Source organism: Euprymna scolopes, chromosome 14, assembly GCF_053919585.1.
Source record: "Euprymna scolopes isolate OS-2025 chromosome 14, ASM5391958v1, whole genome shotgun sequence".
NCBI lineage: Eukaryota > Metazoa > Mollusca > Cephalopoda > Sepiida > Sepiolidae > Euprymna > Euprymna scolopes.
In genome coordinates, this window is record NC_136495.1 from 62,067,796 (window position 1) to 62,095,688 (window position 27,893).

Below are 27,893 nucleotides of genomic sequence, written 5' to 3' on the forward strand. Positions count from 1 at the left end.
ATTTTTTGGACCAACTCTTCATTTTATAGTCTACACTAACAAATCCTACTTTTGTTTATTAACTTGTTAGGTGAAAGTACTTGTTATTTCATCATGGCCCATAAATAAATGAGAAGTTGGTTGATTGGTTGGCTGTTTTTGTTTTATGGCATATCAACCCATTTCAGGTTATTTAATGCTGAATCCAGTGATTTTGAAGAAAAAATTTTTAATAGAAAATTTTTTTTTTCAAGTTGGTTTCAATTTAACCCATAGTTAGGACTCTAACAGGTACTACCACTCCGGGTCAGAGTGGACCTGGGAGCAATGGTAATTAAGAGGTGGCTCCACACTCCCCAAAGCCAACAAACTAGAACCTCACTAGGGCATCAGTTTAAGGTCATATCCAGGACCAAATAAATGAGATGACGTTTTAATTTAAAACAGAACAACAAATAGTTAAGCAATAGAAAAATGTCTCATTACTGAAATCTAAAATTTAAATTAAAAGAAAAAATGAATAATAAAGCTCTCCCTTCTATTTTTTATAAAAGGGACAAAAAATTAAATATAATGGAACTTTTTTTTAAATTGAAAATTTACGAAAGCCACAAACGATATCAGACTTCCCACTTCTGCTATAAAAATTGGAAACTCAAATCAATTACATATCTCTTTGAATTTCTAACTGGCCATGAAGTGGGTGTGCATTTCATGTTCAATTTATATAAGAAAGTGATCCTCGACTGTAAAATCCTAAATATTTATTATTTTTTTTAATTCCTTCTTTACAGATATTTTTTATAGGCTGCAGAAATGTAATACCCAAAAGAAAGGTAGATTGTGAATATTTTAGAAATAGTGAAAACTAAGATAGTCAAAATTTACTTTTTTTTTGTTAGAATTTTCAAGTTAAATTAATTTTTACCGGTACTTGTGTTTATTAAATTGTTAAATGTTCGTTATACTAAAAGTATTGATCAAATGCAACAAATTTGGCAAGAAGCATTCTAGATGCATTGGGTAAAGGAGAAGTAAACATTCAACTATTTATCCTAATAATAATTAACATTTACAAGTTGAAAAAAAATTGACATAACAGATGGTTTAATGGACTGTCAAAATTATAATATTACTACTAAAATGTTTACTTTCAGTAGCCTTGTATTTTTCATTTTTCTTATTTTGTTTTTTAGTCCTCATATTACATGAGTGATGTTTCTGATAAAAGGGGAAGAATTGCTGTTTTCTGAATAGGAATTTATCCATCTCACGCTTATCGTTGGCTGTCTTTTGAGTTTGAACTACTATTTTTTAGCACCTTACATTAAGTGACTTCATACTTTTTCTTGAGTGATTTCAATAAAATAGTAATAACAATAAACATGGGTTTAAAACTGGGATAGAATTGCACCAATAAAGAGCTCTTAGGGTGTTAAATGTAGTAAAATTAAGAATACTAAGTATGATGCTAAGCATGAAGCCTCAACAACCCTCTGCAGAAACTAAAAAAAAATATATAATATAAGATAGAAGCAATCGTAACTTACCTTGTTATTAGTTGAAAACTTCAGAGTACCGTCATGCCATACTTTATGTTTCTTTTTTGTTTGCCCTGTGTATAGTATCTGGAAAAAAAATGATACAAAATCACATTAGACAAATATATTCTGGTGTTAAAGCAAGGGTCTCCAAAGTACAGCCGGCTTGCCAATGTCTTTACATCGGGCCCACAAAGCTTTTATGGAAAACGTAAAAAATATTTAGCAAAACTTTTTTTGTGTATTGGTTTTTCTTTTTGTTCAGAAAAAAGATAAAAAGGGATGAGGTTTCCGAAAATCAGTTTCACTAAAAAAACAAAACTAATGAGCAAAACAGCATAAAACAGGTCTTTTTGTATAGGTTTGCCAGGTCTTTTTTTTTCTTCATTGCTGGTCATCATTTTTACTTGTCTTTTACATGTTACATCCATGATAAATTTCCCTTTGTTAAAAAAGGTTGGCATTTACTTAATAAAGTTAATAAACTATTGCAATAGTACATTGGCTCTGGAAACTAGTCTTTGCAGCAGATTTAACCATTCACAGTAAAACATCATTCATTTGCGATTTGTATTCCAATGTGAAAGTTTCTCTTCAGAAGTTATCATTATTTAATACTCAGCTTGCAAGATACTCTTTGCTCACTTTCCATAATGTGGCAAATATAGCAAAGAAGCTTTGACTCCTTTCTCAAGCTTGTTTGCTCAAGATGTCCTGTCCAATTTGAAACAACAATTTCAGAAACGTTTCTCTGATCATGATGCATGTTCTGTTAAATTGAGAACATTCAAAAATCTTTTCAACTCTGTCACTGAAGATTTGTCTTCTGAATTGTAATTAAAAGGCATTAAAAAATCAGTACACACTTGTTTCTTGTGCGGTCCCATGCAGACAAAAAAGAAAAAAAAAATGGCTGCCTTTTCGGTTTTATGCTAATCCAACTGATCGCTTTATGCAAATGAGATGCTGCTGATTGTAGTATAAAATCCTGACTTTTATAGATTCGGGCGATTTAGGATTTGGTGACAGAAGGATTGAGTCTTGTGAGCAGAGAGTTGTGTTTTTGCAGTTGGAAGAAATTAGACAGCCGAGTGGTGGGAATGTTTTTTTTTTTTATTAAAATTTTTATTTTATTTTGGACATTGAAGCCAGGAGGAATTTACAGATGAAAACTATTAATTTACAATCAAATGACATTCTGAAAGACAAATTTAAGGAAGAAAATTTAATTGAATTTTACATACGTGTTCCATCTGATGAATATGTTTGTCTCAAAAGTTTGCTCATTAATTAATTTCAGCTTTTGGGACTACGTATTTGTGTGAGAAAACTTATTTAAAAAATGAAGTACACAAAATCATCATAGAGCAATGCTGAACATTTGAATGCTTTGTTTATGTTCAAAATCAATCACGTTGAACCATAGTTATATAGGATTATGTCAGAAATGCACCAATTTCATACTTCTAAATCTAATACAATTGAATAATTACAGAGTTGAAAAGATTTTTGAATGCTGATTTTTAAACAAAAAATTCTGCACTGATTCAGACTTTGAAAATAAATGGCCTAACTCTATTTTATTCATTCACTATTTCTTAATCGTTTTTTTTTTTTTTTTTTTTTTTTTTTAAATTTTGGCCCACATAGGTCTAAAAGGTCAGCAATATAACCCCATTCCAAAACTTTGGTGACCCATGTGTTAAAGCTATAGTTCATCTATGTTTATTCACAAACTCATTCTAAGGTTTTGTAGACAAAAATTGTATTTCTATGGTTTCCTAAATGTTAATCCAATCAAACTTCGGTGTTTATAAAATAGTGCTCAATAACAAGTTGTAGGGAAAATCGTAATTTACTTAGCTAGGATGTGTGCGTGTTTCAAAGGGTTAGTCATGTAACAAAAAAAAAAGAAAGAAATGCTAAAATAGTGACACCCAGTTGATTTTATGGTTGATGATCGCATGAGTGACGCAGACTGTCATTGTTTCTATGCAAATAAGACAGGTAAATAAAAACGGACGTGAAGTGAACAGGGGACGAGTTGGAAAAAGTGTGCTACATACATAGTCATGTGCAAGTCAAGTTGAAAGAGTGTCAAGTTTTGGAGTTGGAAGTTTTGACAGTAATGTGTCGAATTTACCTGAAAAATTGTTAGTTTAACCATACAAGTAAAACTGTATTATTGTATAATTTTCGAAAACCATTACCATAGGGAGTAGGGGCATTGGAAAAACTCAAAGTCATTACTAGTAAGCTCCCACTGAAAATAAGTCTTTAAAAATAGAGTTTAAAATCAGCCTTATACATCATTGTAATGCCTACGAATTCCCATTAATCACTTAAAGACGATTTTCATAATAAAAAATAAAACTACTTGATCAATTTAAGTTACATTTAGTATGCAATATTTTCTTTCTGTCATAAGAATGTACTTCATAAAGATTTTACTTTATTTTGTTTTTTTGGGAGGTGGGGGGTGTTTTGTTTTCTGGCATATCATACCTTTTCAGGTTATTTAATGCTGAATCCAGTCATTTTAGTAAAAGTTTTATGCTTTAAGTTCTTTACATCTCCAAATATTTATTCATGATATCTGGGTTGGTTTGGTTGTTTTGTAAGGAAAAATTGTTTGTATTATTTGGACTATTGTTCTCGTCTTATTCTCGTGTTATTTGCACAATGTTTCAGTTGATGTAACCTGACCTTCTTCAAATGTATCTTGTTGAACTCTGGAATCTTTATGTCAAACTTGAGAATCCGTACGGAATTTCAAACAAAACCCTTTATTTAATTCATGGAGGTATCATGCTCTTGTCCTATCAGCTATGATTGGATAGAAGTCCTAAGTAATTCACAATTGTAGTTTTGGACTACCCACACTTAGGACTGAACCTTCAATTTCCAAGAATGTAACTTTTACAAATGAATTTCACCAAGTACTCTATCAACTATGCCACATGCCCTTGCATGGTCAGAGGTTAAATCAACTGAAACATTGTGTAAATAATACTCAAGATGAGAACAGAAGTCTGAAGAATCCAAATCCAAATAATCAATCCTTGTATCAGAAATTCAGAATAGGAAAATTGCTGTTTTAGTTTTTGGCTTTAGGAAAAGGGAAGAAACAAAAGCATCAATGTTTGGTGAAATTTTGGTCAGAAAGCCGGTATCTTCAGACAACCTGATCTAATAACACCGGGGTGGGGGTATAGACATGCATGAAAATTTTAAATGAGTGGTGAAGAATCCTTAAGAAATATCAACCTATGAGGATTAAACTTATATCACAAACTGCATCTCATGTGTAGCAAATGATTTTAAAACAATTTTATAATGTGAAAATGTGATACACAACGAGAGTGATCCAAATGACATTTTTTTTCTATTTTAAATTAGAATGACAAAGTTTTTGGTTATGTTAAATAGAAACTGTTTCTTTTTGACTTTTGCTTTCTGTTTAGCAAAAGTCTTGTCAATGTATACCAACAAAAAAGGGTAATCTCCAAAAATACCGTTAGGGCTTACAACATGGTCGCCAGAAGAGTCACGTGATCCGGTTGATCCAAAACATGAATCGTGCAAATGGAAAACGCAGCCCTGAAGGCAAACTTTGACAAACAATCACAATTTGTTTGTATTTAATTTTTTGTTGATATAATGTTGTTATAAAAATAGGCAAACTTTGAGAAACAATCTTAGGTTGTTTTTAGTTAAAACAGTGTTTATAAAATGTATTTTATTCAGAACAAACAAGTGGTCGACTAGGTGTATCAGAATTTTAGGCGGAATTTTTGACACCCCCAACAAAAAACTGCGAATAATATATATAAAACTCGTAATTTCTGTTTTTAAAGTGGGTTGTCAATTTTCTTTATGAAATATACTTCCAAAATAAACTATTACAGCCGTTTAAAACATAATAGAAGTATTATTTTTTATTTTTTAAAAACAATGTTTACAAAATTGCGTTTTCCGGTTTCGTAATACGGCGATTCATGTTTTGGATCAACCGGATCACGTGACTCTTCTGGCGGCCATGTTGTAAGCCCTAACGGTATTTTTGGAGATTACCCAAAAAAGTCCCTTCTGATTAATATTTACATAATACCTGTTTTATTTTAAAACTCTACATAAAAATCTACGCACACACAAACATTTTCGCTTTTATATTTATAGATTATAGATAACCAAGTTTTTAGTGTGTGCAGAGTGGCAGTGAAGGGGTTACATCTACCAGTATTTGTTCCAACATGTCAATTTCATTAAAGTGTACACTTAATACAAATACATACCACAAAACTTTTGGCCTCCATTTTCTGTCACTGCCACAAACAGGGATTTCTTATACTGCAAATAATTCATCCACTGAAAAAAAGAATACTTATGCAATATGAATAAGAAATTACGGATGACCCAAATAAATCTTATATTTTCTATATTTCTCCTAAACACTAGCCCAGTCTAATATTACTAAACAACAATGGGGATATAAGTGTTGAAAATAGATTTAAATAAATGATACAAACATTTATAAATATGATTACAACGATTTATTACTCTTCCCCCCAAAAAAAACAAGCTAACTTAAAAAAAAAAAAAAAACATTCTTCCTGTTGTTATATATCACTATCTCATTTCTAAGCGAGTATCCTTATGCCAGCTTTTTTGTGTATTATATAAACCTAATCTTTTCTCCTCTTCTGATTAAAAGCATTAGGCATCAAAATGTCATGGTCTAAAAAGGTTCTTTCTTTTTTCCTTATTGATCTGATGATGTAATAAAGGTTTATTTAACCTTGAATTCTCATATTTTATTTCATATATAGAGGAGTTTGGTAGGTAAAATTTTTAAAACAAATATATATACACATACATAAATATATATAGAAAGAGGTTTATGTTTACTATATCCTATTTACACAAATATTATGCAAGTATAAATCATGTAGAATATCTGCATGAATATAATTACATGTAATAGTTAACTAAAGATGATCATCCCATAAAAAAACTAATAGGTAATTTATTAAAATGAATGTATAAAAGAATATGTAAATTTGCTAGATCTTTGCAGATGAATGCAATTCAACGACCCATATACAACAAAGTTGTATTTTCTTTTTAAATAAATAGAAAAAAGGGTATCAATACACACAAATATATATATATATATATATATATATATATATATATATATATATATATATATATATATATATAGGAGTATAGATATATAGTTTGGGAATGAGGATTAATAATTAAGATTATTCAGACTAGTAGTCTCATTTTGTTGCTATTTTCATATTTTGGCCAATATAATCTCCAACCTGTTTCAGGTGCATCTTAAGGATCTTGGGAATCTTTAACCCCGGGATCTATACATAATTTGAAATTGAAGCCTTCATTCAAACCTTATTACAGATGACACTAATTAAAGAAAACATAATCAACACTTCTAGGCAATCTTGGCTGAAAAAACGAATAGTAAATAAATAATAAGTATAATAGTAATATTAAAATATTTCTTAAGAACTATTCTGTTATAAGTTAATTAGCATATAAATTATATAGAAATGAAAATACATTTAAAGTACCTTTAGTACCAGACAAACAAATAACTAAAAGGAAGAAAATTTAGCCATACAAACCTTAAAACCCAATATATAATATCTAATATAAAGGTTTTGAATTTTTTTTTTTTATAAAATACTAAAGCAAAATAAAAAAAAAAATATGCTGTTTAAATTCCTAAGGATACTAAGTTCATATATTGCAGGCATAGCAATTGCACAAGATGACTTACTGCTAGAAAATTCATAATTATAGAAGGGGATTAAACTGTAAATATTATGGTACTCATGCAGAGAGTGATCCGTGCTGAAATAATAAGGTCATTATTTAAAAAGCCATTCTTAACATGGGAAGGGGAGGGTGTTTTGTACCTATTCTGTACCTTACAATTGAATAAAAAAACATATCATAAAACTTTAATTAAACCTGGAAATACGATTTAAAAAATAGCACGGACCACTCTGCATTAACACCAATATTATATATATATATATATATATATATATATATATATATATATAATTTGGATTGGAAGTTTTTAATTCGGCCGTGTTTGGATTTTACCATTCTTGGATTTTTTACCCTTCACTGGACTATCCATTCATGTGAAATCTTTTTATCATTTTTTCTTTTACCTCCTATTCCCCTTACCTCACCCTTTTTTTTTTAACCAAGTAAGATCTGTGACTTACTTGTGGTATCATTAAATACTTTTATATGCAAAATCCGATCCCGCATTTTGTTAATTCCTGCCCTCTGATGAGAAGGATAGTATTTCATCGAAACTTCGCAGATTAAGGACTATCCACTTATCTTGTGCTTCCTTTTTAAAATTAAATATGTTTTTAACTCTTTTTCAAGATGTTTTTTAACATGTTTTATTAATCATTTATTCATATATATATATATATATATATATATGCATATATATATATATATATATGAAAAATAGAAAGAAAGTAAAATTCTTTTTATTTGCATCTAAAAGTGTGTTTTTTTAAAACAGTTTGTTTGTTTGGTCTATATTTTTCACTTTGCTTCTAAAAGTTAACATATTTTCATCTTCATATTTGACAACCATGCATCTTTTTGGCTTAATAAAATATTTTTAAAAACTAGAGAGTTCTTACGTGCAGTTACCAGCCAGTGTAATCTCGATAACAACAAAACAAGAATGGACTTTTTACTTCCGAGGAAAAAATGAGGCCAATACTTAACTATTTCTCTGGCGAGGGATTTTAAATCTGAGATTAATTAAAAGAAAAAAAATTATTTTTATTTGCATCTAAAAGCGTGTTTTTTAAAACAGTTTGTCTATTTGCTCAATATTTTAATTATAATATCTCTGTTGCCATATTTTTAGCATTAATAAAAGGATATGATCACAGAGATTTGTTTGATTATAATCAGAGGTGATAAGAATGAACCAATCAGATACCAGAATCTCTCTATAAAACATACTGAATCTCTCCTGTGGTGAGGATAATGGAAGATACTACTTAAACAAGTAGTCTCCGACTGGCCTATCAGGAAATGAGAAAAAGAAAAGAAAAACTTACATTTGTCAATGTATCATTTATATACAGATGGCATTAATTTGCATATGAGAGGAATAGTGGCTATAGGAAGGACGAATTGGATAGGACAAGTGTAGAATTTTTGACAGCTGAAGGAGAGCATAGACATTAAGAATTATGGTTTCAGTGAAGAGGAGTTGGTACGAATTGCAGCGTTGGTGAGAAAAGTTCTGATAATTTTTTTTTCTTACAACCTATTTCAGCATGTTACTTTTTTTTCTTTTTTTTTTTTTGACTTTGAAATGACAAAAATGAAACTTAGCAGTAAAGAAAATAATGAACTTCTACAGTGACAGAAACATGGTGGCCTGGCTCCAAAAGAAAACTAACTGTTCAACTAAAGAAAATAGACGATGTGGTAAGCCTTTTTGGTTCCCCGACAAAAGGAGGATGGACCTGTAAATTCACCCTTGTCTGTTCATCTGTCTGCACTTTCTCAATAACTATGCCTTGGAATTTTTAAAAATTTTTTCACAAACATTAAACATGATATGAGTAAAAAAAGTAACAGAACGGATTTTCCGGGAAAACTCCAGTTGCCCCCCCCCCTCCCAGGGATGCCTTTCGGATTAAAATGGCTAAAATTGACACTTTTGTGCTTATTAAAAAAAAAAAAAACTGATGCCTTGAATTTTTATAAAACTTTCTGAAAAGTTGTAACTAACTGATTTCTATATAATTTTGTTTGTCTATACTTTGCGATAACTCTTGGGTGTACCCCAGGGGCTCTTTTAGGGCTAATAAACACTCTATTTTTGGGACTATTTTACCATATTCGTCCAACATTTTCTGTGTATGTCTATTTAGCAGTTTTGCATGGTGCTAAGCTCAAATTTAAATATGTTAAGACCTTGGGGACTTTTGGGGCTAAATGAGGGGAGGGGCAAATGATGGACTTAGTCATTTCTTTTTTCGCATGGTGCAGAACTCAAATTTACATTCGTTAAGGCCTAAAATTGCACACTTTGTTCGTTTTTACCAGAATTTGACATCCCTGAGGATTTGGGGGGCTAAATTGTGGGGGGGGGAGCATATGCTGAACTTAGTCATTTTTTATGCCTTGTTCACTGTGCACTCACGAGGGACCATGCATGCTTCACTTGTTACGATTTTATTTGGAGGGAGATGACGAGGGTCATGTGATGAACATCAACCTGATTTAAGGATGTTTCTGCGGACAGGGCGTTGTCTGTAACATAAAGTTGAAACAAATGAAGTGAGTAGGAGAATGGATGGATGTATACATCAACAAAATACAGCAACTTGCAAGAATGGAAATGGTGATGAAGCTAGCGTTTGTGATGGGGTTCCGCAACGATGTCTCAGCGGAGTTGCGACAAGCACCAGGCATTGAAACTTTGACCATAGACGATCTGCTGACGTGAGTGAGGGTGCTCATATCAAATACGATTAAAGACACTGTTGTAGCCATGCTTGAGGTAAGATCAAAGTTTCACTCACAGCGAATCCCCAAAAAGGGATCAACTGTTCTGAATTTTTTAGATGATGGCTGATTATTCGGAATTGTCAGATGATGGTCGGAAGTTAAATCGATCGCAATGTTGTGAAAATAACACTTAAGAATGGTGTTCTAAAGAAATAATATGAGGGATCATTTGTTACAGGTGTGGTGGCCAGGGTCATATCGCCAAAGACTGCACAATGGGATGACCTGATAAACAAGCATCCAAATTTCACGCCAGAAATTACATGCTACAAGTACAACAAGACAAGCCATTTTGTTTCAGAATGCCAGGGAAACAACTCAGGGGAAAAGACGTCAGCACAAGACTAGTCCCGATACTAGAGAAAAACGAGGCACATCCAGTGATCTATGTACTTGTTGACATATGACAATGCATGGCCTTGGTTGACACCGGCTATTCCAAAACTCTGATGAACACAGCGATATGCTGTCAGTGGAGACGCTAGACTGTCAAAGTGATAACCGCAGATGGAAAGGTTATGAGATGCCATGGGACCGGCCAAGTTGAGCTTACAGTAGGTATCCAGCATCCTTTGCACCTGGAGGTCTTAGTTATCAAAGGGAAACTGTCAGGCTATGACCTTTTACTTGGATTCAAAGTCCTCAAGAAGTTGGGAGTGCATCTGACCAAATCTGATGAGGTTCACATCCGAGTGTGCTGCAATCAAAATTGATGAGCCTGACTTTTTGACCAACAGAAAAAGGAATGGATCACTTTGTGGAAATGGACGGGTAGACAAACACCGGAGCAACTAAAGAATCAAACATATTCGGACCAAATATCAAAAAGAACTAGGGTGATGACTGAAAATTGGATGGTTAATGCCATATCCAGAAAAAGAGCTAGCTTCAGCTAAGGCCTTAATTCCATTAATGGTGATAGACGAACAAGAACAGAGCGCATGGACTAAGGGGACTCAATGGCTTCGTCAACACCTTTAAGGCAAATGCAGATGTATGTGCACAGAATTTGCAAGAACGGCAGCATGAAGGATCCAATGTTGCCGTATTGGAACTGCAGAAGGCCTAGCTTCAGGTGCCCATACACAAATCACTGTGGCCCTTTCAGATATTGATGCTGAAGGGGTGAAGGTACTGCTTCACGGGACTTGGGTTTGACCTGAACATTGTGCCGATAATGTGATTCATTATAAACTCAAAATTTTATTTTATTTTAAAAACATTTACAGCCAAATTTTTCACGGTGTGTACACAAACTCGAAAATAATACCAATGCCTAAACTATTTTAATTATGTTAAAAAACGTTGGTCTTTTGTTATTTTTATTTATTTATTTATTTTTTGCAACTCTTTCTGATATCAACTAATGGAATTATTTTCAATTTTAGTTATATGTTTTTATTCTTTTTTTTCTTTTTTAAGAATTACAAATAAGCAAATGAAACTTTTTGATTAAAGTCTAGAATTGAACTTAATTAGAAAAACAAAAATATATATAAAAATCTACGTACTCGTCTGTAAACGAAAATCACGTAAATTGACCAAGTAGAATATATATATTTTTAACTAAGAAAATCAAATTTAGTGCTTATGCAGAGAAGTTACTGTGCTATTTTTTCATAGTATTTTCAAGTTTAATTCAAATTTTATGTTTTTTATTAAATTGTTAGGTGAAAATACAGATTAGCTATAAAATAGTAAAACATCATACCCTCCCCATGTTAAGAATGGTTTTCTAAATAATGTTATTTCAGTACAACTTCGCATAAGTACCTCAAATTTTATAACGAAGCGAGACGTTTTGTCTTGTACTGTCAGATTTAATAAATAAGTGGGAGACAACTCAATTCGAACTATCGAGATCTAAATCAGCCTTGTAATAGATACAATTTACTCTTAAAATGACTAAAAATCGTAAGAAAATGATTTCCTATACAACTCTTAAATTGGTTAAGTAGAGTTGAACTCTACTTGATCAGTTTACGTGAATTTGAGAATCTGGCATTTTCGTTTACTGACACGTGTGTCAGATTTTCCTGTATTTTTTTTTTTAACTCCGGACAAGTATCAACTTTCTTTTTAAATAATAAACAAGGTCGAGATCTATTAATCAAAATGGGACAATGCCCAAACGTCAATAGATTTCGGGAACGTAGGGTGGAATGGTTCGAGGCATTACTTCAAAATACTTTTTTTTTTTTTTTTTTTTTTTTTTTTAAACTTAAACGATCTTTTAGGAAGTTTCATCGAACATATGAAACACCGAAATGAAAACTCGACCAGAAGAAATTAATTGCTATCTTTATAAACAAGTTAAGAAAGCGGCTAGCTTCGGAAAAACGATAATTCAATTTCATAATTATAAATTTGAGTTATCGTTCTTTCTTTGCTAGCCTCTCGTTTATTAAGACAAGGATTACTTTTTCTTCGGCCGAGTTTTCATTTCGGCGTTTTTCACGTATACGCTGAAACTTGCAATAACTAAGTGCTTTTAAGTTTATTTTTGTTTGCTAAACATTAAAAAAAAAAAAAAAAAAAAGTTGTTTGGGTGTAATGGCAATGCTGAAACTCATTTCGTTTTAAATAATTTGCGTGACTGAAATAGGAATTAATAAATAAAAAATATATAAAAGGATATTCGCTTACAATAGTTTGAATTAATAAAAATTGAATAACTTTGGAGTGGATTTTTTTCTAGAACTTCCTTCATACCTTTGAAGGAGGGAATGGCTCAAAATAGAAAAACAATTGTCGTCTGTCAGAATTTAATCAATTGTTTTTCCTTCTTTTTATAATGATTTTTCTTTGGTTTAAAATATCAAACCTTTTTCTGATTGGTCCATTTATTTGAAACTTCTGTTATAACGGTTCGTTTGATTGGTTTTTCAATAAGAAGAACTTCTTCATATCGTGTGTATATTTCTCGCTCCGGTGTCATCAAAATAATAATAGCGTAAAAACAAATAATTTAATAAAAAATAATTTAATTACGAACCATAATTGCTAAACAATACTGCAATAATTAAAAGTGATTTTTAAAATACTATTCAAAAAGGTTATCCTCAAGTTCTGTGTGCTTTTTTGACTTCCGGTTTCTGCTAAGCATTCTGCTTCACGGTGAATATTGAATGCCCTGGAAACTTAATTTCTGATTAATCTACGCATTCCTCGTATTTTTAAGATAATTATATCTAGAAATTCCGAAAATCGATAAGGTGAAAAATTATTTCTTAAAGAAAATAAAATTAAAATTTGATGAAAACGATCGTAAGATACAGAAGAGTTCAAAAGGGAGGGAATTTTCCGTTTCAATTTAAACAAGATGCCCGTAATTTTTCACCTGCTACCACAATTAAAGTTGTTTTTTTTTCTTTGTTTTTTTAATAATAATTCAGTAATATTCCGGTAATTCCGACTGCATAAATTGGAAGCTACCATTGTAACCTTATTAGAATTGACAAAAAATAAGAATAAATAAATAACAATAATCAGTTGAAACCATTGTTTTTGTTTTTTTTTTTATCTGAAAACTCCATTTATCGACTACAAAAATCTCGTACCAATAGTGTAGAAGCGCCTAAAATTGTTTTTTTTTTTTTTTCGTAAAAATTATTATTTTAAATGAAACATTTTTCGAAGTAAAGCAACATTAAAAAGTCAACAACAATTTCGAAGAATTTAATAATTTAAATGAAATATTTTTCAAATTAAAGCAACTGTGAGAAATTGCATATACAACCGCCATCTTTCTTTTAGGCCGGCCATACAGCTCTAGTAGCCGGTCTGTGATTGGTTTAAATTTGAATGTGTCAGGTAATTTTACTTGGCACCTTTTTGTATTCATGCGTTTATTTTTCAGTCTAAGAAAAATACTGGATCGGGATAGACTCAAACCACAGCAGTTCTCTCACTAGGGAGCCAAGACAATTCCTTCATGGACACCAAACAGTCGGTGAACAGCAGAGACAACTTATATTGCTGAATCTATTCAAATCAAGGATGACAGTCAAGAAACTGTTTGTCATGTTTATTGTTCAAATATTGGATCTTATCTCATTTCTTCTTGAGTCCCAAGGGGCTCACGTTATGCCTGATTATAGGCGCCATCATTCCCGCCATGTTCTCCATGATCATCATGGATCCTTCCAAAGGAACAACGAACCAACATTCCAACAATAGGAATTCAAACTAAAGGCTCCATGCATATGGGAGCAAATCGGGCTACCGTTTTACAAAGGACTATACCAGAACCAAAGAACTTTCATTGCTGTTATTTGTGAATAAATTTTGAGTTTAAAGGTATGGCTTTTGTTTGTGGAATTCAGTTGCTTCTGTAGGGAGGAAATTGTGTGTGTAGGAAAGAAATTTCTTACACAACATTGGACTTTTTTCCAGAACATTTTTTGAATTGAAGTAAAATTGTGGCACCTATTGAAATGTCAACAAAGTTATATAAATTTTTGGTACTTGTACAGCTTAATCAAGACATTAAAAAATGAAAATATCAAAAAAAAAAAAAAGGTTATATTGTACGTATCCGTTTTGAACAGAAGATCTCTGAAAAAATATTTCACTTAATTTGATCGAGTAGTTTTTTGGGTTTTTTTGTTTTTTTTACAGCGAAAAAACATGTTTTTATAACAGCACGTTGAAGGTAGACATGTTTGAATTTAAAATTTTTGGGGGGGATTTTTAGAACATGCCACAGGGAGATAACTCTGTTTAAAGCGCCGACACTCCCTCCCCATCTTTAATACTAGCTTTTCTTCCTAAAAATCGAACCTTTTGCTTGGTATCATAACAAATAGTTTTTTTGCTGTAAAAAAAAAAACTACTTGATGAAATTAAGTGAATTTTTTTTTTTTTTTTGGAGAACTTCATTCCATAACGGATACGTACTGTGAGAAATTCCATTTACATCGCCATGTTTCTTGTTTAAGCCGCCTACACAGTTCTATTTGACAGCCCGTGATTGGTTAGTTTGAATGAGTCAAGTTAATTACTTGGCGCCCTTTTTTTTGTATCATGCTTTTCATTTTTCATTCCACGTTTAACACTCAGCATGAAAAGGACTCACCAGGACAGCTCCGAGAAGAAAGCCTTACAGAGAATTGAGCTGCCACAATTTCTTCATGTTATATCACCAAAATGTTGGTGAACAAAGGACTTACATCTCTACAAGCAGAGACACCTTTATATTGTGCTGAAGACATCCTAATTACAGGATGACATCCTTTTGAACATTTTTTCATGTTTATATCTACTAAATATTGGAACATTTCTCAATTCAATTAGAGTCCCAAGGGACTCACTTTTGCCTAATTATAGGCACCAGCATTCTTGCCAAGAACACCATGAATTATCATGGATCCTTTTGAGGAAATGAACTAACACTCCTACAATTGGAGTTTAACTACCGGCTCCCTGTTTAGGGAGGCAAAACTGGCCCATCGTTTTGCAATGGACTGTACCAGGACCAATAACTTTTCTTTGCTGTTATTATTGAATAAATTTTGAGTATAAAGGTACGGCTTTTGTAATTTGTGGATTTATTTTGCCTCTGCCAGAGAGTATTGAGTTGGTGAGAATTAAATTTCTCACAGTACAATTTACACTTTTTTTTTTCTTCAATATTTTCATTTTTTAATGCCTTGATTAAACTGTAGAAGTACCAAACTTTTAAATTAATAAATAATTTGAATGGATATATTTTTTTTTTCGAACAAATTAATAGTTTAAATGACACATTTCCAGCAGAATCTGTCAAGACTACTATTGCTGGTTTGTAATAGCATCTGTTGTCCACATTGACACTGCTCCATGGTCAACAAGAATTTATCAACTTGCAAAGAAGTCAATTGTTTGCCGGAGTTCAGGGATCAACAATGCAATATCGCGCATATTTAGGGAATTTACATACTGTGGTAAAATAATAATCACTTGAGAGTAGTCTGCCCCTTTCTAGGAAATTGTCTCCCTTTGTTTGATATACCGAGTCGCCATCTTGTATATGTATCGTGTGTTCTTCTAGTCGAATAAAACCTAAATCTCCTAGTAGTATTCTTTATTCTTATAATTCGCCACAATTTATTCGACTAGAAATTATTCAAAACAAATTTATTCAAATAGATAAGGTATTGAAACCCGATCGATTCAGCCAGGATGCTAATTCATCAGTCGCTGCAAAAGAGTGGAAGTTTTGGTACCAGACATTCAACAATTACTTGGACGTTATTCAAATGCTTGGATTACCGCTGGATAAATTGAATGTCTTGTTAGGCAATATAAACAGGACTGCGTATGATCACATAGAACATTGTGACACATATGAAGAGGCTATATGGATACTGTGAGAAAAATAAGTAAAACTTACCAGGCCAGAGAAGGTTGGTGATTGGAGGAGGGTCAGGTTCGATTTTGATTAAACAAAACCGGTGAACAGTTGACTCTTGTTATATCTGCTGCTGCTTCTGATGGAAGTATTTGCATCTGAACAATTGTTACCAACTATTTAAAGGATTGCTTTCATTGGGGCAGCGCGGTTTTCTTTCATGATGGCAATGTTCAGTAGACGTTGTGAGTTATCAATAATAAGAGTACCGACACACAGGTTGCTCTCAAAGCCTTGTGTTTATTGACTCATGATCAGAGCTGGGGGCCATGATCTTGCAAAATTTCACAACCATTGTCCCAAGCCCTACTTTGATCTACCTACTTTCCTTAGAATTTTCGACAGAATGTTTACGTTAAGCCTACAAACAAAATATTTGCATGTCATCTCCTGTCTAGTTGGCGCCAGAATCCAGATGAGTCTATCGACCAATTCCTAGAAGCTCTGCGTGAATTGTCTAAAGACTGTAACTACAAACCAGTCACAGCTGAAGTTTATAAGGAAGAGGCTATTTGAGATGCGTTCATCAATGGTCTGAAGTTCAATCCTATTAGACAGAGGCTATTGGAGAATAGGACACTAGACCTACAGAACGCTTACAGTCAAGCTCCGTCTCTTGATCTTGCTCAAAAGAATGCTATTGCCTTTGTCCAACAAGATTCTCCCACACCTACTATGACTGCTGCATCTATGGAAGCCACATTGGCCTCTACAAAACCACGATGCTGCTTTTGTGGAAATCTACGCCACCCACGAAGTAAGTGTCCAACAAGGCAAGTAACTTGCCAAAAAAGTTCAAAAATCAGACATTTTTCAAAATTATGCCATTCAAGCGATTCCAGCACTCATTCAGCTGCAATTATCGATGCTATTCAGTCAATATCAAATAGTAACGGCCCTACACTTTCAGCCATCATTTCTGCTGCTACTGAGTCGGGGTTTAAAATATCCACTAATTTGTTTCTGAAAAGACATAAACTGAAAGCCCTAATCGACAGTGGAAGTACTGATAGAAGCTTTATAAGCCACAATGTTGCCAAAAGACTTAAGCTGAAGCAACACAGAAGCTCAGGATCAATTCGCATGACTGCAGGAGCACAGACCACAAAATTACAGGATATTGTGTTGTGAACTTCAGCCTTTTTGGATGTGAGTACAGAAAGTTTAATTTAAATGTAATTAATGGTTTGTGGGCTGATATGATCCTTAGTACTGATTTCCAAGAACAACATGAAAGTGTTGTCATCAAATATGGTGGCATCAAACCAACATTAACATTCTGTGCCTTCATGACTATCAATGTTGAACCTCCAACTCTGTTTGCTAACTTATACAAAAATTGCAAACTTATCGCAACCAAACTGTGGAGATTCTCAAAGCCAGATCAACAGTTCATTGACTCAGAGATACAACGATTATTGAAGGAGGGGATTATTGAGCCAAGTCTATCCTCATGGAGGGCACAATCATTGGTTGTGAAAGAGGATGGTAACCATGAAAAAGGAATGGTTATTGACTATTCGCAAACAGTCAATAAATATACACTGCTAGATGCAAACCCCATGCCCAACATTGAAAGCACTGTGAACCAACTTTCACAGTATAAATACTTCAGTACAATAGATCTGAAAAGTGCATCCCACCAAAACTCCTTACATCCCAATGACAGGCCTTATACTGCTTTCCAGTCTGGGGGTCAACTGTACCAGTTTACTAGGATGCCTTTTGGAGTGACTAATAGGACTGCTTGTTTCCAAAGGAAAATGGATGAATTCATTGGAAAATATTGTTTACAGGAAACTTATGCATATGTTGACAATTTGATCATCTGTGGCACTACCTTGGAAAAACACAAGATCAATGTTCAGCATTTCAAGAGGGCTGCCAGACTGGATAACTAGACCTACAATGAGAAGAAGTGCAAATTCTCTACCCAAACAATTGATCATTTAGGATATCGGATATCTGAGGGAACCATCAAGCCTGACCGAGAATGTCTACGCATACTTGTGGAATTACCAACATCCCAAAATACAAAGTCGTTGGAACGTGTGATTGGAATGTTTGCATACTATGCAAAATGGAAAAGTAGGTTTTCGGACAAAATTAAAAATATGAAATCCACAAAAATCTTTCTGTTATCAGGCAAGGCTTTAACATCCTTCCAGACACTGAAAACTGACCTGATAAATGCCAGCCTAACTGTAATTAGCGACGATCTAATGTTTGTCATAGAACCCGATGCATCCCACAACTCTATATCCACTGTACTTAGTCAGGACAATTGACCAGTTGCCTTTCACTCAAGATCTTTACAAGGCAGGGAATAAAACTATGCATCAGTAGAGAAAGAGACTCTTGCAATAGTTGATGCTGTCGAGAAATGGAGACACTTCTTAATTGGTAGGCACTTCATTCTAAAAACAGACCAAAAATCTGGCCGATTCATGTTTGATACACAAAATACATGGCAAAATAAAAAAAATGAAAAGATACTGCGCTGGAGAATCAATCTTGCATCTTTAGTTTTAACATCCAGTACCGAGAACAAAAAGAGAATGCGGTAGCAGACACTCTCACAGGAACAAGTTATGCTACACTTACGGACAACAAACTGTTAGCATTACACAAATCCCTATGTCACCCAGGTGTAACCAAAATGACACACTTTATTCGAAGTAAATACTTGCCATACTCAGTTGAAGAAATCCACGCAGTGACAGCTAATTGCCAAACAGGCAGCATTATCAAATTAAATTTCCACAAACCACCTAACTTACATCTAGTCAAAGTAACTCAGCCATTTGATCGCCTAAGCATTGACTTTAAGGGACCACTACCTTCTTCATCTCAGAACAGATATTTACTAACCATTGTAGATGAATTTTCCAGGTTTACCTTTGTTTATGCCTGCCCAAACATGAAAGCCAAAACTGTCAATAGCTGCCTATCCAATCTATTCTTTATCTTTGGCATGCCGGTGTACATACACAGCGACAGAGGATCTTCATTCCTTTCCCAAGAAACAAGAGCTTTCCTACACAATCATGGAGTTGTCACAAGTAGAACAAATCCATATAATCCAGAAGGCAATGGCTAAGTGGAAAGGTACAATGACATTATCTGGCAGTCAACCCTTCTAGCTTTAAAAACTAAAGGTCTTCCAGAGTCACGCTGGGAAGAAGTCCTGACTGAAGCTTTACATGCTAATCGTTCATTGCTGTGTACACCAACCAATGCTACACCACATGAACGACTATTCAAATTTAACAGACGCTCGACCACTGGTATTACCTTGCCTGCTTGGCTAAGTCACCCTGGGAAATTATTGATGAAACGGTATCCCAGGAACAACAACTGGTCGATGAGATCGAACTGATAGAAGCAAATCCAAAATATGCCCACATTAGAAAATCAGATAGGAGTGAGGCAACTGTCTCACTTAAGCATCTAGCCCCCAAGGGCAGAGGCCATAATGAATCACCACAAAAGAATATTCCCAGGGATGTACCTACATCAACCCAGCTCAGAAGTCTACCCCCTAGAGACAATGATCAGGAAATGCACATCACTGTGGATTTGCCAACACCAGCTCAGCCAGGAAGTCAGTCCTCTAAGGACTACCCCTAAAAGAACTGTGAACGACTCTGTGAAAAAACACACAACTAGCCCACAAATCCTGCGTCATTCCACTTGAGTCATAAACCCCCTTAATTGAGTAGACTTGTAAAGACACTAATTCATTTGTTTAGTAATTTTAATGACATCACATTACGCCTTACCTGTTTTCGATGTGGCGGTGATTGTGGTAAAATAATAATCACTTGAGAGTCTGCCCCTTTCTAGGAAATTGTCTCCCTTTGTTTGATATACAGAGTCACCATCTTGTATATGTATTGTGTGTTCTTCTAGTCGAATAAAACCTAAATCTCCTAAAGGTATTCGTTATTCTTGTAATTCGCCACACATACATTTTAAGATAAAGTTTCCGAAGAATTTAATAAAAAGTATGAGTTATCGTCCCCTGTTCTTGGACCGAGAAGCGCCACCTGGCAACAGTTTAGTGAAACTCACCAAAAATTAGAAGTCGAAAATTAATTATTAATGAAAATAGTTTTCAAAGTAAATTGCATATTTTTACATAAACTAGATTTTTTGTGAAAAATACCTGTAAAGAAAAATATTTCTAAGTAAATGTATATTTTTACTATACCTATTTTATTAGAATTAAAACCATTTTTTTAAATACATTTCAATATGTGTACACTGCAGTGACTGCACATATATTATGCTTGTCTACATTGATCTTTTATACCACCACATTTCAGGTGAAAGCATTACGTACTCGTTGGTTTAAAGATCATTTTTTTTATATTATTAAAAATAAAACCATTCTGAAAAAAAAACAAAAAAAAACAGCCACTTTCGTTTGTTTATTTTTAAACTGGTAGGCATTAATCTGAAGTGTCTTTTCCAGGGCATGCACCGTGAAGCAACGGAAAGCGGAAGTACAACTAACACGCGGAATTTGGGGATAGCTTTACACTTTCTAAAGAAATACAAAACGAAGCAATCGTTCTGTAAGAACGGATTTGATTGGCCAGATTTCTACGACGACAATATGGCCGTTCCGCATCAAAGTCATTTTTCTCCCAATTTGAAAATCAAAATAAGAATACAAATTTATTAACTTGGTGGATGTAAACTAGGAATTTCGGTGTGTTTATCTTCATCGAACATTCATAACAATATAGTTGGGATTCGTTAATATTTTTATAAGCTTTAAAGAAATATATTTATTGCGACATCTTGTTTGGACACTCACGCACGTAAACCATACGACGATTCTGCGGAGATTCCGGTTTTTAGTTTAACACCTGCTCACTCTCCGAAAATGATCTTGTTGAAATCCTTGTCTTTGTTATTTCCTTTACTTATAATCGTCTTCGGTGGCTATGCAATGGACGATAAAGTAATCAAGAAAGTTCTCCAAAATTTTGAAGGTTAGTGACTCCGGTATTCTTTTTTTATTTATTTTCCGGTACTTATAGATCGCCCCCCATGGCTGGTAATATTGATTAAAGAAAATCCTGAATAGACGAAAGACAGAATTCTGAAACAGAAAACAAAAAACGTTGTTAGACTTACTTACCTTTCATTATATATATATATATATATATATATATATATATATATATATATATATATATATATATATACAGTAATGTTTTCTTGACGTTGTTTTTAATCATGCGTTCATTTTGTTTTAATTGCTGGTGGTTTATTGTATTCTGTGTTATCTAGGTATACGAAATCCCAAGAATGTACCATTTTCGGTGCTTTTGCTTGTTAGGAGGCGATTTTTTTTGGTACTTGTACAGTTTAATCAAGACATTAAAAAACGAAAATATTGAAAAAAAGTTATATAGTACGAACCCGCCATGGAATTAAGGGCACTTCTGCATGACAGTGACATATTAGCAACAGACAAGTTATGGACCCCCCCACCGTTCTTCGAAAGAGAACTGCCGTTTAGCGGCCATTATGTGAATCTCAAATATAAACAAATGTTTACGATAACGCAAATATATAATGAAATAAATAACACAAAATATATGAAAACCGAGACAGTTATTGAATAAAAAAAAATGTATCAAAATATAGTTTTAATGTATTAATATAATTTCTTTTCAATGAGTGATTTAATGCATCAAAATATAATTTTAGTTTGCCAATGTAGCAAAATAGAATTTTAAAAACATGAAACGTTTATAGAGGTTTAGGAATAATGTTTTTTTGGTAAATTTTTACGAAGTGCCTCAGCGTATTATAAACACCCCGATCTTCCCATGTTAAGAACGGCTTTCGGAATAAATACCCCCCCCCAACTTCGAAAACCGTTCTTAACATGGGGTGGTTGAGAGTGTTTTACTACGCTGGGACAGGTCGTAAACATTTACCTTTTATTTTTAAAACAGATTGTTCTTGTTTTTTTTTTTTCACTGTAAGATTGTAAACATATATCAAAATATAATTTTTGTTTGTCAATGGAGCAAAATATAATTTTAATGTAGGAGTTTTTATTTATTTATAAAAATTTACAGAAATTTTTTAATTGCTTTTTTTTTTTTTTTTTTCAATGAGTGATTTTTATTGAAACCTTTTTTGAAATATAGTGTTTTTGCACAGTTACAAAGGATTGTTCCCTTATCTATCTTCTATAAATATAAAAGCGAAAATGTTTGTGTGTGTCTGCGTGCGTTTTCATGTATGTTCAAGAAAAGCTTCTTTCCGAGAACCGATCGGTCGCCTCACAACTTCTTAAAACTTTTTATATTGCGCCTAAATGATAATATCTACGCCTGTCTATTTAATTTGCCGGACTTTGAAAAGATAAATATTCAACAATTTTCGATCGCCGCATTAAGCTTTTTCGTATAATAATAAAAGCGAAACGGACATCGTTCCAATGTCCAAAAGCAATTAGCTTTGATTAATGCGGAGTTTCTCCTTATATCAGACAATTGCTATTCAATTTGGACAATCCCCTTGTTATGGAAATCTGCCCCCCCCCCAACATCTTGGGGAAACAAAAATAAAAAAGCGTTCCCGCAGTAAATAAAATACTACCCCGCAGTTAAAGTTGACCTCATTAAGTCATTAAAATGGGCACCTGCCAATTCTAAATACTTAAATAAAATCAAACGTTTTTTCGTTAGTATTTCGTGGTGACCCAGTGGTTAACGTCGCACGTTCTTTTTTCACACTTTGATTTCCAACTTTGCATCAAGGGTTCGTGTTCGATCCTTCATACTTACCTACCAAAACTTTTTTAAAAAATTCCCCCCCCCCCCGACACAAACACCTGGGTGACCACACACATCTCCAAACACCTGGGCAACGCTGGGTACCCCTCGCTAGTTTGTTCTAAAACCCCTTTTAAAGGATTATCTTTGCACAAACTTTTCGAAAGGTGTCGGCCCCTTTTCGGCTGACACACATCCTCTGTCGGCCGACACACACCCTCTGTCGGCCATTCTTGAAACTAAAATACACACTTTCGCCTCATGTCACTGCCATGCAGAAGTGCCGAATTAAGTTCTCCGAAAAAAAAAAATCACTTAATTTGATCAAGTATTTTTTTTTTACAGAGGAAAAACAATTTGACACCGAGCAAAAGGTAGCCATGCTTCGATTTTTAGACCACAAGGAAGAAAGGGAAGCTATTATTTAACATCAGGAGGGGGGTGTCGACGCTTAAGACCGAGTTATCTCCTCGTGGCGCCCCTTCCCTTCCTTGTAGTCTAAAAATTGATGACATTAGAAGTGTTTCTACCAGCATTTAACATTTTTATTTCTGAGCGATTATCAAGGGTTCAAATAGCTATAACAAAACTGTCATTTTTTTTTTATTTCAACTCGAGACTTGACAATACTTTTCTTTCAAAGTAAATAAAATTAAAAGCACAAAAAATTTGTCCATGTAGATAGGAAAATAAGTTATTCTGCCTTTGATAACATTTATTTGTTGCATATTTTTATCATTTATTTGTTTTGTTGGCTCGTGAAAAGAAAATGCTCCCAAAATAAATCTAAAATATTGAAATTTGGTAAATTTGTAGATTAACAGCTGTCCAAAAAAAATAAGATTCTAATTTTTTTAGGCAACTATGTGTGAAAACACCTTGAAAAACTTGGCGAAATAGATTTGTGTATCAAATGGGACCTGTGAAATATAGGACTTAAAAATGTATGTAACATGCTGGTTCGCACCTGTACATTATCACTTTTTAGCACATTTTGGATTGGTAACGTCAACTTTTGGTTAGTCCTGATAGATCCAATGAATGTAGTAAGCTGTTTTCGACGATTCTCCTGGGCTTTTATATTGGGTGTTGAGCTGGTATTTACCTCCCTCCCATGGTGGTAAAATGTGACACAAGCTCGGAAAGTAGATTTTGAAAAGCCAGCGCATTAGAAAAAAAGCACTTTTGCCTTTAAATCCCCATCAGCATCCCCCTGTAGGGACACTTTAGGTGATTGACAACAAACTAACCCCTTCTCAAAGAGTGAGAAGACAAAGTCTAGGAGAGTGAACTTCCTAGAGCTGCATAGGACCTCACCCAGAAAAGAACAAGTCATCTGAACAATGGCTTAAACTCTGGTGGCTGTGGGGAAGCCAAGGGAGAACCCCCTCTCCTCTGCGCACACAAAGATCTCATCCTTCAGTGTTTGACATGATGGTTTAATTTTTTCATCACCTGAAAGTGTTAATATTATTGTTACTCTGTCAGCACATTTGCTCTTCGTAAAGGTAAGCTCATGTTTCAGCTAGTTTTTTTAATTTTGCCAAGTTAATGTCATGATCCTATTTACTAAGGTTTTCAGCATAACCAGTGGTGAGGCCCTAATTTGGGAGCTTTGGGGGATGTGGGATCACCACTTAGTGTTATATAGGCAGGTGTATGAATATTAATGTTCCATAACGACATACATGTTATATTATGTATATGTATATATGTCGTATCATTCAGTTGATCATCTAGTGTGTATATTTTAACATTTATGCAACTGTTCTTACGGGAAACGATTGACGTGGACGTATCGAAACAGTTGTAGACAACAGTTGTTTTTTTTTTAACAGATGTAAATGACACAACACATACCTGAATTATTTATGAACATTTATTCTCGTGATCTGATTGGCATTTTCAGAGAATACACATACTTTACATCTTGGCTGTCCGAAGTGACGCCGCTTCCCATGTCATCTTGAGTCGTCCGTTCTCTCTAATGTCCAGCTAATGACTCCTAGAATCTCCCCAAATCTACATACATCACATGTTTCTTTACGTCACATCATTATGTGTCTCAGACCAACTTAATGTCTCCAATCTAGTTATTTGTTTATGCAAACCAAAAATAATGTTTACATCTATTTTCTATTTTCACATTCGTTTTGCGATATTATTATATTATACGTCAATCATTTTTTTCCCAATTTAATTGTTTATTTTTCTAATCATAATTGATCCAACAACCAGCCATCACTCGAATCAACAATAATAATAATAATGTTTTGACCCTTGGCCCTGCTTGCCACAGTTAACACAGATACTATGCTATGATCACAGCCGAAAGGGTCACAACATTACATTAGTTACCATTATCCTTAGGTCCACTTTGACCCAGAGTGGTAGTCCCATCTATGAGTTAATAGATTCTATCATTTTTGCTTGCAAAATATATGTACACAAAAGAAATTAATGTACACACCAATTGTATTAAAAATATGTTTACTGTATCATTCAAACACTACTGTGTTTGAATATATGGTTAAGTGGCAGTTTTACTTATTTAGAACTGCTTTAAAGCTTCACCGTTTACTCATTTTTCGACCAAATTTCAAACAATTATTACAGTTTATAGATCACCTTCTCAGCTATATTGTGAAAAAAGAATTTTCAATTTTTGTTCAGTAAAACAAAAGTTATGATGAATTTACTGGTGTTCAAAATCATAAAAAAAATGTAAGGAGGTGAGCAACATTTTTTATTACTGGTTTCCATAGCAACCACGTCACTTCAGCGACTACTGTTGTCACTAATTCACCGCTCTTGTGAAAAGAGAAGTAACAAGTGAAAAAGAACGAATGAAAGGGATATAATTGGGGGATTTTATTGAAAGCAGATGAGTGCCGTACATTGTTATTACATATGTGTATGTTATGTTTGTGGAGGCAAAAAAATAAGACTAAAATTATGCAAAGAATAATGAATTTACTGGAAGCCTGGCAAAATCATAGCTTACAATAGAAAAATGCGAGCATGGAAAGTAATATGGTTAAGCTTAAACATGGAAAAGTAAAGGACTAGTTGTTAAAACTGGAAAAGAAAAGGACAAAATATTCTAGTAATAATAAATTTATAACTTAAAATATTGCAGCATTAAGAATTTTTTTAAATTCAATTTATAACATATAATTAATTCTTAATGCTGTAATATTTTAAGTTATAAATTTCTTATATTTTTTACTAGAATATCTTGTCCTTTTCTTTTTCTAATTTTAATAACTAATCCTTTACTTTTCCATGTTTAAGCTTAACCATATTACTTTTCATGCTCGAATTTTTCTATAGTAATGAATAAATATGTGAAGATATTAAGAATTTAAAGTGTAAAATATTTTACCAAAATGACTCGATGTGACACTTTAATAATTTAGAGAGGGTTGATATGCCATAAAACAAAACATCCAACCAAACCATCCATTCATTAATATCCCAAACGGTCACATCTTCTATACAAGCAAATGTTAAAGGAACATTTGCTTAAAGAGTTCTTAATTCAATATTCTATGAAAAAACTGCTAAGTCAATTAGTGATATACTTTTGAAACTCTGCAATTTACCACCAGCTCTTTAAGGTAGGGAAAACTTGATTGACATTTTTTTAGGTTGTATTTGGGGTAGAGACTATACTTTGCTATTTTCGAAACCATTGTTGAAAATATCAAGGATGGGCATCTTTTGAATTGAGTGATTTTTCATTTATAAATAATCTATGACTAACCACGTTGGTTTTTCTTATCCGACACGTTTTACAAATATCTACACTGGTTCAATGATATTTGATTCTAACAGGTTTTTTTATTTACTTCCTTATAAATTATTAACTCTGTCTACTCGGCATAGCTTGAAAGTCTCTTTTTCTTTTTTACAATGATTATTGTTTTCTTTTTTTAAAATAGGATTTGGAAATTTAAATTTAACTATTAACGTATTGTTTGGTCATTAAATAATTAATTAAACCATATTGGTTTCTTATAAGGACTGTGTTATCAGAATTTTCCAGGCCATTTATGTAAAATGCCGGAACATAACGAATGAAAATTTTGATTTTTTTTTTTTTTTTTTTTTTTTTTTTTTTTTTTTTTTTTTGTCGGCTATACTGGAAAATCACTGCAAAATATGTTTCTGTTATGACCAAGATAATTTAGTGAAAAATGAACTGGAAAAAACAATAAAAATGATTTTCTTTTTCTTATGAAGAAAATACAATGAATAATTAATATAATTATATTCATTTTTTGGTTCCCCCGACAAAGGCGAGATTGGACCTAGTAAATCACTCCTGTTCGTCCGTTCACACTTTTCTCAATAACCACGCCTTATAAACTTTTTTAAATTTTGCACAAACATTAGTTATGGTGAAAGTAAATTTTTGCCAGAATAGCTTTTTCTGGATAAGTCTGGTTGCCCCGCTAGGGGCCATTATAGGGGTAAAATTGCCCCCAAATCATTCATCTGTTCATTTATTTGCACTTTTCTCAATAACCATGCCTTGGACTTTTAAAAAATTTTGCACAAACATTAGCCATGGTG

At 33.2% G+C, this 27,893-nt stretch overlaps 2 protein-coding genes across 3 annotated transcripts in view; one reads left to right on the top strand and one right to left on the bottom strand.

Moving 5' to 3' along the window:
* LOC145293048 (uncharacterized) overlaps nucleotides 1–12,904 on the bottom strand; it is a 238,578-nt gene extending 225,674 nt beyond the window's left edge. The window contains exons 1-3 of the mRNA XM_080139359.1: nucleotides 12,765–12,904; nucleotides 5,816–5,888; nucleotides 1,530–1,607 (exon numbers count right to left, since the gene is read on the bottom strand). Of these exons, the coding sequence (XP_079995485.1) occupies nucleotides 1,530–1,607; nucleotides 5,816–5,836 (99 nt within the window). The 5' untranslated portion in view covers nucleotides 5,837–5,888; nucleotides 12,765–12,904. The remainder of the gene's footprint in view (nucleotides 1–1,529; nucleotides 1,608–5,815; nucleotides 5,889–12,764) is intronic.
* LOC145293049 (uncharacterized) overlaps nucleotides 8,699–27,893 on the top strand; it is a 45,751-nt gene continuing 26,556 nt past the window's right edge. Inside the window, exon 1 of one of the 2 annotated variants that reach the window (XM_080139361.1) lies at nucleotides 8,699–8,829. Coding sequence is in view for 1 of the 2 variants with exons in the window: in XM_080139360.1 (XP_079995486.1) it covers nucleotides 21,404–21,512 (109 nt within the window). In the remaining variant the exon portion in view is untranslated. Of the gene's footprint in view, nucleotides 8,830–21,051; nucleotides 21,513–27,893 lie in introns of those variants that run through there. The other variant, XM_080139360.1, reaches the window with a different exon arrangement.